Consider the following 11,228-nt stretch of genomic DNA (forward strand, 5'->3'; position numbering starts at 1 on the left):
ACCTGTTGTTACTAGAGCTGCAGAGAGAAGCCTGAGAGAGGAGATGTAAAACTACACTGAGATGGTTTTTATATCTTCTGATGGATCAACACTTCAAATAAAACACAGAAGAAGAACAAAACATGGAGCTTTAATTGATCAACCAGAAAAGCATAATCAATACATTAAACTATAATGAAAATCAGTTGCAGCTACTGTAAAACCTCTTCACATATACTCCTGCAGAGTGTCTATGCTGGTGTGACAGAGGAATGAAAACCATTAAAGGAAGCCACTAACAGGATGAACACTTGTTCTAATGTCTTGTCTTTTATGTGACGGTATTAATATCTACAGTGATACAGTAATGACAGAGCGGTCCTCTTCCAAGAATTTGAAACAATAAATTACATATGTATTTTCACTTCTGGAAAGAGATGCATTCTGGGTATATTAAGTGTAGGAGCAGGAGTTCACGCACACCTCCTGATTCACAACACATTCCTGAATGTGTCCTGACATGAGGTAACAGCAGCAGGCTGAGCTGAAGCCTTTATTATCTCATCAATACTACACTGTTACTGCAAACACAGAAAGCCAACACGCTCTGTTGCTAGAAATGAAAAAAGTGGTTTTCATTGACTGACGTTCCTGTCAGTGCTCTTACAACTCATTACCTACTCATCCACAGCAGCTTTTGAGTTTGATAGTCATTTTGAAATAATATCCTAACAACAGTTTTTATAGTTATATGCATGCATGATAAAATCCTAAAGATCTGTAGTTTGAGACTATTTCTGCAACAGCCACTCAATATATTTACATTCAGTAATTACTTCTATATGTAATAGGTTTTATTTCACTGTGTCCTGCTGTCGTGTGGAAAACTACTGGCTGTGAGGATCACTGACTGACGTCTTCATTAAAACAACCTAACTTTGTTTGGCTGCACTGGAAACAGCTTCAGTGGATTTCTGACAGAGCAGCTGCTCAGAAGGTGTTTGCTGTTAAACCACACCACTGTTACTATGGTAACCACAGGTGTCATTAAATCAACAAGGACGCAACTTGTAAAACTTTAAACTCAAACTGGGGCAGACAAATCAGAAGAGCTAGACAGCTGATTTACTAAATTTAACATTTATTGTTGCTCATTTATTCATGAATATTTAAGGTTCTGGAGAAATGGACGCACATCTTCAGAGGATCGAACAGATGTTCTTTTGTAAGTTGTCTTATGAGAACCTGAACAGCTGCGTCAGTTTTCATGGTCAGAGGGGAAAACAGTCATCAACAAGCACAAGATCAGACGTACTTGAAGTGCTGTAGAAATCTTAGGCAGCGACTCAGAGGTGTTGAGCCAGACTGTTAAAACACTGTTAAAGTAAATTCCTCTGTGTGGCCACAAAGAAGAACCTGACAGAGTCTTCTAAGAGAAAACTAGCACAACTAGACAAACTAGAACATTATGACATCACAGTGAAGTTGACCTTTGACTGCTTGGATATAAAATGTCATCAATTCATAATTTTACCTTGTTAGACATTTGAGTTCACTGTTTTCGTAATTTGAATTCTTGAGTTATGGCCGAAAAAGGGTCACAGTGACCCTGACCTTTGACCTTTGCCCACCAAATTCTGATTAGTTCATTTTTAAGTCCAAGTGAACGTTTGTGCTAAATTTGAAGAAATTCCCTGAAAGTGTTTCTGAGATATCACGTTCACGAGGATGAGACGGACGGACGACCTGCAAACACAACACCATTTAAATGAACTATGACTATTCAATTCTGCATGTGAGCCTTATATTCACAGACACGGACACATTCATTTATGATTAGGATTATGATTTATGTAAAAAGAAAGCCACTGCTGCAGAATCAGGGAGGCAGGGGGGGGTTGTTCAGGGAGTCGGGGCCTCAGTCTCAGGGTACGTGAGGCGACTCAAAGCGTGGAAGACAAACTAAAAAGAGTTTTTGGTACCTGAGCTGTCAAACAGCAGCTGCTGGCAGGCTGAGGCGCTCTTCCAGGGGCAGCTGTACACCGCTCCTCTCTCCACAACACTGCTGGGGGCCGAGGTGTTGGCCCGGGGAGCTCCTATCAGAACGTCTGACCTGAGGAGGAGGAGGAGGAGGAGGAGGAGGAGGAGGAGAGGAGTAAGACACTTGTAAGAAAGAATGGTCTGATCAATGGTCATTGATGCAGCAGAGGCTGAGATATCCTGACTTTCATGCCTCAGTCATACACACAGGCTGCAAGAGTCTGTGTGGGTCCATGTGATGTAGATTTGTGCGTAGTGTAGTGTCCACAATTTGTGACCTCATGTTCGATAAAACGTAGGATGCATCTCCTCGTCAGTGCCTCTCATGTAATGTATCCCGTATTCTTGGTGCTCTTCTCATTAACCAGTCACACACAACTTTTGACTTTTTCTTTCCAAACACAACAAAAGATCCCTTCTTCCTGCTGTCATGAGCTCACCATCTTGTTTTTTGTAGCTGTACTTATTCACATTGAAATATAAGTTTATTATAGGTTTATAAGCATCAATAACCTGCATATCAATGTACAAGAGTATGAATAAACTTCATATTAATGTATGAAAATATCAATAACATGGACAAAAGAATCAATAATCTGGATATTAACGTGACAAAGTATCAGCAAAGAACGCACCATCCGAAAAACAGATTCTATAAATAATGATCAGAGCTGAAACTACCGATCAATAAACTGATTTGTGAAAGAAAATTAATTTCTAATTATGTAAGCAACAAACCTACTGAATACAGAGAGAGGCTCGTGTTCTGAAGGTTACTGAGACACTTTGCGTTGTGTGTTGCTCCTGAACTAATAAGTGACGCTCTGAGATATAAAACAAGATTTGGCCGAATGCAGTTTCTATATGTGTTCACGACAGAGCTGAGAGGAACACAGGACGTCTTTGTTCACACCAGACTGGTTTCACTTGCAGAGTGAAACAGGATTTATCTTCCCAAACTTGGCCGGAGAGCAGCAGGGCCGTTCAGAGGATTACCATTCACAGGAGGAAGAAAAAAAAGAAAAAAGGAAAAGTTAACTGTTTACGCTTCGAGGGGCCTCGGCTGTTTATAGGACACTGGTTCGGTTTGATTGATTTACTGTGTCTGCTGTTCACACGGTCAGAAAGCAGAGTCAGCGGACTGACATGTTCATGATCCAGAACAACAGAAGTATGTAGCTGTACACGTAATGTAATGACTCTTTTTGGTTTTGTATCTCCAGCAGATATCTCTAATATCTCTTCCTGTGATCTTGTGGGAAAGGTGTATCTGCTATGACACACAACAAAATACAAAAAGTACGGTATAATCTCACTGCTGTGCAGCATGGGCACACTTTAAAACTCAAAAAAAGTTCTAAAGTTAATCTGTTAAACGCACAGTATGTAATTTTCTGCTGCTCAGCGTCTCTCAATCAAAACAATAACCAAAGCTTCTGGTTTGGATTTCTTCAGTGACAATCATTCAGGAGGTTTTTGTTTTTTTTACCACAGAGGTTTCATCTGCTCCAGAGCAAAAAGACCAGGTGATTATACCCAGTAAAAACACTGAGTAAAGCAGTTTCATGCGCACACATACGGTTAAAATATATAATTAAAAACAACCACAATCTAAAAAAGTGTATTTTAAAAATGAAAGGTCAATTTTGGCTCTTCTGGCAGACCAACACAACACTGACGCATGCACACAGAGGATATGACGTCATTGACAGGCGACCAAACTGGTTCGAGAATTGATGGAAACATTGGGGATAATGTAAGAACACAACTCAACAACATATATAACAGAGGTCATTTATAGACATTTTCATGCAGAAAAGTTTTATCTTATAACTTTAAGGTCTGGTGTTAGGAACACACTATAAATGAAAAATAGAAAGTTTTAGAAAAGACAACATGTTGCCTGTATTCTTATCTTTTCAAACAGATCCTCTATGAAAACAGCAGGAAACAAGAACAGGAGAAGTGTGATAGTGATATCAAAGATGTAGCACAAAGATCCCACACTAAACATTAGTTAGCAGTGTTAGCAGCTTCTCTCAAACACAGCTTCAGAAACCATTCATTATCTCTTAATAACCTATGAACACACAACTTAATACGACCCCAGGCTGCCTTCACTAACTTTGTGTGGCTCAGTTTTCCCTCAAGTTTGCACATTTTTGTGAGCAGCTGCTTAAGCACACCTTAAAGTTATGAGTTAACCCCTTTAAAAATAATGTCATGGCACACTGAGGAACAAAGGCGAGTTTAGGGAGTTTGTTGGTTTGTTTAAATAAAAATAGAGTAAATGTAATGTAGTAATGCAGAACTACTCCACTACTAACAGTCCCTCATTCAATATCCTTCTTGTGTAATAGTACGGAAGTATTATCAATAAAATGTACTTGAGAGTATCAAGAGTAAGCTACTACTACATTACAGTAGTAAACTCCAGGTGGAGCTGCTTCAACTACCCTGAGATAGTTTGGTCCACTGGTTCCCAACCTAGGGGTCGGGGCCCCTCCAAGTAGTTTCCAATACCGATACTAGTATCGTAAATGCCTCCAATACTCCCTAAAATACTCTATCGGGTATTGGTGAGTACGCGATCAACGCACAGATCAGATTTCTCGGAATAGGGTGTGGAAGAGCAAATTAAATTGAACAATAATTTAATACTACAACTAATAATAATAATAATAATAATAATAATAATGATGGGAAAAGAAACTTAATATCTTCTTGACATTGGCAAAGGCGTAGGTTATCATCCAGCACCGATATATCGATTATTGGTACTCCGTATCGGCTGATACACAAGTTCAAGTATCAAATCGTTATCGGGAAGGAAATATGGTAAAAACTGTGTCGGGGCATCTCTAGTTACTTGATAAATAAATAAATAAATCAGTATGAGGGAAGTTCTGCTGCAGAAATGTTTATCTGTAGTTGCCCCCCCCCCCCCCCCCGGTGGAGACTGTTCAGTTTCAGTCGGGGCTTTAAGACACATACAGATTATTATGTTTTTAATGTTAGATCATAATTTGAAAAGAAACAGGAAGAGTTAAATAAATTAAGTGCAGTAGAATTAGGATATATCTGAAGTACAGTGGAGACAAAATATAGAAATACTCAAGTTAAGTAAGAGTACTTCAGAGTTAAGTACAGCAATAGAGTAAATGTATTTAGTTACTTTCCAGCAGGTTTCAAACCTAAACAGTGAAAATGTCGCTTTAATGGGCAGAAACTGTATATGACCATCATCATCACCATCATCATCATCCTCACTGTCTGCTCTTACTTTTGGAGGTTTGAGGGCTTGAAGAAGTCCACCGAGAAGCCGAAGTAGCTTCCCTCGGGTCCGGAGTACACGGAGGGTTTGTCCACATCCAGGTTGAAGGAGCCGCAGCGGTGGAAGTGAACACAGACCAGGACGAGCAGACCGAGAGCTGACCGACCTCCTGCCATGGCTGCCGCCGAACAACCGATGGAAACACCGACAAAGAAGATGCCCGTTAAGTCAGCGGTGGCGTCCCTGTGGTTCGTATCCAACCGGCGGAGTCACTTCCAACGGCTGTTTTAAAAAAAATCTGCTCCTGAGCCGCGAGGAGAACACGACGTCATGTAACCGTTAAACAAACCGCATTTCTGGCTCGCGACGCAGCCGTTAGAAACCGAGCGCGGCGGCGGCAGAGAGCCCGAAGTCAGTCCGGTCCTCAGCGGCGGATCGTTCGCCTGTTTTAGCCGATAAAAGCCGGAGAAACACGGGAACAAGCCCGGGGAGAGGCCGCGACTGTTGTGTATGTGTGTGTGTGTGTGTGTGTAAGTGTGTGTAAGTGTGTGTGTATGTGTGTAAGTGTGTCAGTGCAGTTTGTCCCAACCAGCTGACGTCAAGTCGGGACATCAAAACCCACTTCCGGTTCATAACTTTCAAAACAAAAGCATTCCTGCCCGGGATTTTGGAAGTAGTTTGTCGTGAAATGAACTTTTCTACCTTTTGGTCTTTATTTTATTTAAGTCAAATTAAATTAAATAAAATATTGAAGTAAAATAAAATATTGAAGTAAAATAAAATAGAAAGTGTTTATTCAGCAGTTTGATGTAAAAGGGTCAGATCATGTATATTTGTCATTTTGTAATTTTTGTTATTTGTTATTTTTATTTGTTGTTATTAAAATTGTATTGTAAATTATTTTTGTACTATGTGTTGATGATTTTTTTATTATGTTTTTATGTACATTCAGGTCTCTCTTTGAAATGAGATTTCTATCTCAATGGAATTCACCTGAATAAATAAAGGTAAAATAAAAACATTAAATTGAAATAAGCATTAACAAAACACTTTATTCCAGTGGTTCCTTATTGTTGGGCTTACAAATAGTGACATTACAGTGTATTGAGTCTTAACATAAGTGAAATCAGCCGGTAAAAATAACCATTATATGGAAGATTTAGGGTGTAATTTCCCCCTCCTCCCCCACAAATTCACAAAAAGACACAGGGGAATTTTAAAAATTGGCCCCAGTTTCGATTTCTATTTACATACACATGTGATGAGTAAAGTATATGACGACACCATTCACTGTTTTCAAGACTATTAGCTGTTTTATAGAGTAACTCAGACTCAACAAATGTAACCGGACATCACATATCCTGCTTTAATTCTGAAGGCTAAGTCAGTTTTTCCTGTGTCTCCCGCGCTGTCTGCGTTTAACTTGATGAAGCGACTCTTGACGCACAACAGGAAGTTCATTCCGCCTAATCAGACTGAGGGAACACACACTCCTGTAAGGCTGGCAGCCGCCGCCAAGAACAAGGAAATTTTATTTGGACAGGGAGGGGATGGGGATTAACGCAGTTCAAAACTCTACAGAGGCTGTACCTCAATCATTATTGACCAAGTATCATTAAAATCTTACAAATCTCTGTCTGAGGTCTCAGAGAAACAACTCAAACCAGATCCGGGTCTGGCTGTTTCTGGTGTTAAAGATTCTAATACAGAACCGTGATGCAACTAGACAAAAGTATATTTTAAGTCAGTGGATGTAAATAAGTTTTATTTAATTTGCACCTTTTATAGACAATTTCAATAATGCAAGTTTGTGACCTGCTATGAAAGTGAAGCAACACATGATATCGTAATTGTGTGTATCTCTGTCTGCAGGGAGTGTCGACTGATCCTACAGTTAGTCATTCTGTCAGGGTTTACTAACGCACACACACACACACACACACACACTTTAAATCTTTGAAACCACATCCAAAATGCCATTGTCAGAAGATTGTACATGTTTGCTTTGTGCTTTGCCCATATTTAGCCAGCTGGTGATGAAAAACTCAGACTGAGCGAGTGTTTCGCTTTTAGGGGCATTTCAATAAAACTGTTTCTGTCCCATCGCCCCAAGTGACTATAATGTAACAGCCAGTTGCTATATGTATATATATATATATGTATATTTAGCAAAAACAAATGTTTACAGATTACATAACCTGAGGTTTTAATATTTCTGATTGTCAAACTCCACTTTCATGAGTAGTCAGCAGAACAAAAGAGGGAGTGACTCTTGACCTAATGGCCTTCTTTGCTTCAGATGGAGTCACTACGCTGACGGGGGCCAAGTGTTGTTCTCTTGCGTGAAAACCTTTTAAGGATTCAGAAATAAACGTTTGTTTCACAGAAACCTCTACTGGAATTCAATCTCCAGTTTGTCCATGTATTGACTGGATGACTGCTCGACTAGCTGAGTGGATACTTGATGGATTTACGTCACAGTTCACGAGTCAAGACGCGCAACTTCTACATGAAATCCCAAGTCAGTAAAGGATGTCGCAAGTTAAGAAAGGCAAGAACCAAGCCTTAAGTCTAGACGGTCCAACAAGTCCCATGTCAAGTTCTAAGTCAGGAAAAGTCCTAAATCAAGCTGGCAAGTCTGTTGTCAAGTCCAATTCATGCTTTAAACCCAATACAGTTAAGCCAATACAAAGAAATCCCAAGTTAAGTCTAGGTCAAGTCCTAAGTTAACAGGCGGTTCCCACAAGCACAACATCAAGTCCCAAGTCAATAGAGAATCCAAAGTCAAGTCCAAAGTCAAGAAAGGTAAGAGCAAGGTCGAGTCAAGTTCAAGTCCAGAGTCAAGTCTGCGGTTGTTTTATGTAAGTTCTCTTTACATAAAGTACCGGCTTACAAAGACATCGTCTTTTATGCGTCGTCAGAAGTCGAACAGTTCATCTTTAGGTGTTGTCTTACACAAATAACAACACGTGGCAACGAATCCATCACGCAGAGTTACGACCTGTACTGCTGCTTTCTTTTATCTGTAAATCCAGCTGCAGTCGTGTCAGTGTACAGCAACAGCTCAGATGCAGAGTCGGCGAACAAGCTGAGTGGTTTTCGTCTTATTTGGCCATGAGCTGCTCTGAATCACTGCTACAATGAAGTGTGCACGAAAGAATGTGTGGCAGAACTCCCATGGGGTTCACAGGAGGGGGGAGGTTACGTGTTTGTGTGTGTGTGTGTGTGTGTGTGTGTGTGTGTGTGTGTGTGTACTTGTATAGTCTATCTTTGTAAGGACCAATTTGAGATGTAGACCTTCAGTGGGTGTGAGTGCGAGGGAGGATGTTTTGGCCCGTCCGCACTCTGTGACAGACTTTCAACAGGGCTACAGGGTTGGGGCTAGATATTTAGTTGTGATGGTTATGTTTAGTCCTCATTAGTATAAAAGTACAAATGTGTGTGTGTGTGTGTGTGTGTGTGTGTGTGTGTGTGGCAGGGTGGTGTAATACATACAATGTGGGAGTGAGGGAGCATTCTTGTGTATCTGTGTAAGACGGAGTGACGGTGTAATAGACATGGTGTAAGGCAGAACTGTGCAGATTACGTACCATCGTACCACATCGAGCACAGATGCATGTAAACCTGGTTTCCATGTTGTGTAGAGCAGCTGTGTGTGTGTGTGTGTGTGTGTGTGTGTGTGTGTCTTGGCAGAAAACATAATTTCAGGCCACCTCCAAACAAATGCGAAACATATCCAGCAGATGTGAAATAATGAATGTAAGTGAACTTTTACCTGCAGATGAACTTACCTGGACACAGCTGGTTTCAGACGGGTTTAACACACTGAATAAATATACAGCTACATGTCTGTACGTACCTGTCCTGACTTTGTGAATATGTTAAGTTGATACAAGTGTTTAGAGTTGGTTTTGTAAGCAATGGTATAAAGCAGTTTAATAATGCTGGAGCAGCTCCGCTATCACTGTGTGAATGTGTGTGAGTTTCAGGCACATTGTAAAACACTAAATAAATGCAGTCTGTTTAACATTTCCCACATGTATCGCACTGAATGAACGAACGTAAACAGGATTTTTGCGGCTATCAATGATTGCACCACAATAGTCAGCTCAATTAGTGATTCATTAACTCTCTTTTTCAATACTGCCAATACTTTCAACAAACATAAACACTCTTAAGTTCGTATCACCTAAATGTCTGGTCTTCATTATTATTCTTTATTTTCTTCAACTGAATAATAGTCATAGTAATATAACATATTACACACCTGCTTTAACATATACATGCAAACTGATTTTTAAGATCAAATTTCCTTCTGTGAGCTCCATCACCTCACGGTTAAGTCCAACTGAAACTGGATAGTGGAGGTTGGTGGAGGTTATAAAAGCTCCTCCAGTGTGAAGGTCTGTGTCCATGTGTAGTGTGATTATAGATCAGCTCTAGCTTCTATATTAATACTGTGAAAGTATCAAAGCCTCAGTCCACAGAGAAATGCACACAGCCTGTATTCAGAAACTGAGCCTTAAAACCAGCCGTCAGGACTTCTGGAACTTTGTGATGTCACAACTAAGCAGTCACCAAGCCCCGCCCACCTGGACCCACCATCCAAACCTTGCAGGATTTGGTTTCTCTGAGTGTTTTACCTGAAATCTGCTTTATTTTTATTGGATCACTCAGAAAACAGTCAGCCAATCAGAAGAGAGGCTCAGAGCCTCCTCTCTTCTGATTGGCTCACCGACCTGTTGTTACTAGAGCTGCAGAGAGAAGCCTGAGAGAGGAGATGAAACTACACTGAGATGGTTTTTATATCTTCTGATGGATCAACACTTTAAAAAACATGGAAAAGTGTCAAGTATGGGATCTTTAAGAATGCAAAAGGATGAAAATAATATTTATTCCACAGTTTAATATGGAGACACAGTGTTTGAAATTAATCAAATAAACAGATGAAGTATATTCTTAAAACTCGTCATTATGAAACAACATTATTTTATTCAAACACAGTCAAAGTCTCTTTTATCTTCACATTTTTCTTCACAATAATGCCACTTTTCAACAACAGGCATATTAGACTTTATTTGCTGCCATCTAGTGGTAAGACAGGAGACTGCAGCCCAACTCATTTATTACTCTACTTCAGACCGACTTGCAAAGAAAGATGTTGTGCGACCATCTGTACGTTACTGTTCTCTCCCTTACACACCTAAAATGATTCTGTAAAAGTGACAAAAAAGAACTACACAACATTTCATCAGCCAATCACTTGTTTTCACGTACGTACCCCACAAGAAAACACCGTAAAGTCAGAATGCATGGTACAATGTCCAAATTGTGCTTTTGGCGTGAGAGAGTTGTGTCTGGCATCAGCTTTTGTGCATCAGGTCTTAGGTGTCACGTAAGTTCAAGCATTATGCTGCATCGTGCTACAACAGTGCGAGTACTTACAAGTAATGAATTGCTCCTCATTTGTTTCCAATGAATTGTCATCAGCTGATTTCTTGGATTTCTCAGTGTTTTCAAACACCAGTGAGCGCTAATATCAGCTGTAATCAATAATGTTTCTTCTAAATGGTGCAATTTAACAGAAAGAGAGAAGCTTAAGTTTTCAGCTCTTTGACAGTCAGGACAAGACAAAGCGTTTTGACAAGATGTCTTTTATTTCTGAATGCTTGGTTAAATATACAATTTGACAGAAAGTGATTTAATTGAAGGAAATCATCTTATTCAAGAGAAAACTGAAATTTTAAAGTAACTACTCTTTAGTTTTACTAACAACCATCAGTGGACTATATGCAATCTAACACATGTAACCCTGCAGGTGCACAAAGCATGAAAACCTCAAACTGTTCAGAACTGTTCTGTTGAAGCAGTTAATTTTAGTTTGTCCATATAAAATACAAATATATTCAAATATGTATTTGAAGTGTTTGTTTGA

The 11,228-nt window shown here is 39.7% G+C and overlaps 1 protein-coding gene across 1 annotated transcript in view; it reads right to left on the reverse strand.

The window, feature by feature from the left end:
* itgav (integrin, alpha V) overlaps positions 1-6,082 on the reverse strand; it is a 36,124-nt gene extending 30,042 nt beyond the window's left edge. Inside the window, exons 1-2 of the mRNA XM_056388831.1 lie at positions 5,303-6,082; positions 1,962-2,092 (exon numbers count right to left, since the gene is read on the reverse strand). Coding sequence (XP_056244806.1) covers positions 1,962-2,092; positions 5,303-5,469 — 298 coding nt within the window. The 5' untranslated portion in view covers positions 5,470-6,082. The remainder of the gene's footprint in view (positions 1-1,961; positions 2,093-5,302) is intronic.
* Positions 6,083-11,228: the final 5,146 nt, after the last annotated feature.

This window comes from Seriola aureovittata, chromosome 11 (genome assembly GCF_021018895.1).
Source record: "Seriola aureovittata isolate HTS-2021-v1 ecotype China chromosome 11, ASM2101889v1, whole genome shotgun sequence".
NCBI classification, from domain to species: Eukaryota; Metazoa; Chordata; class Actinopteri; order Carangiformes; family Carangidae; genus Seriola; species Seriola aureovittata.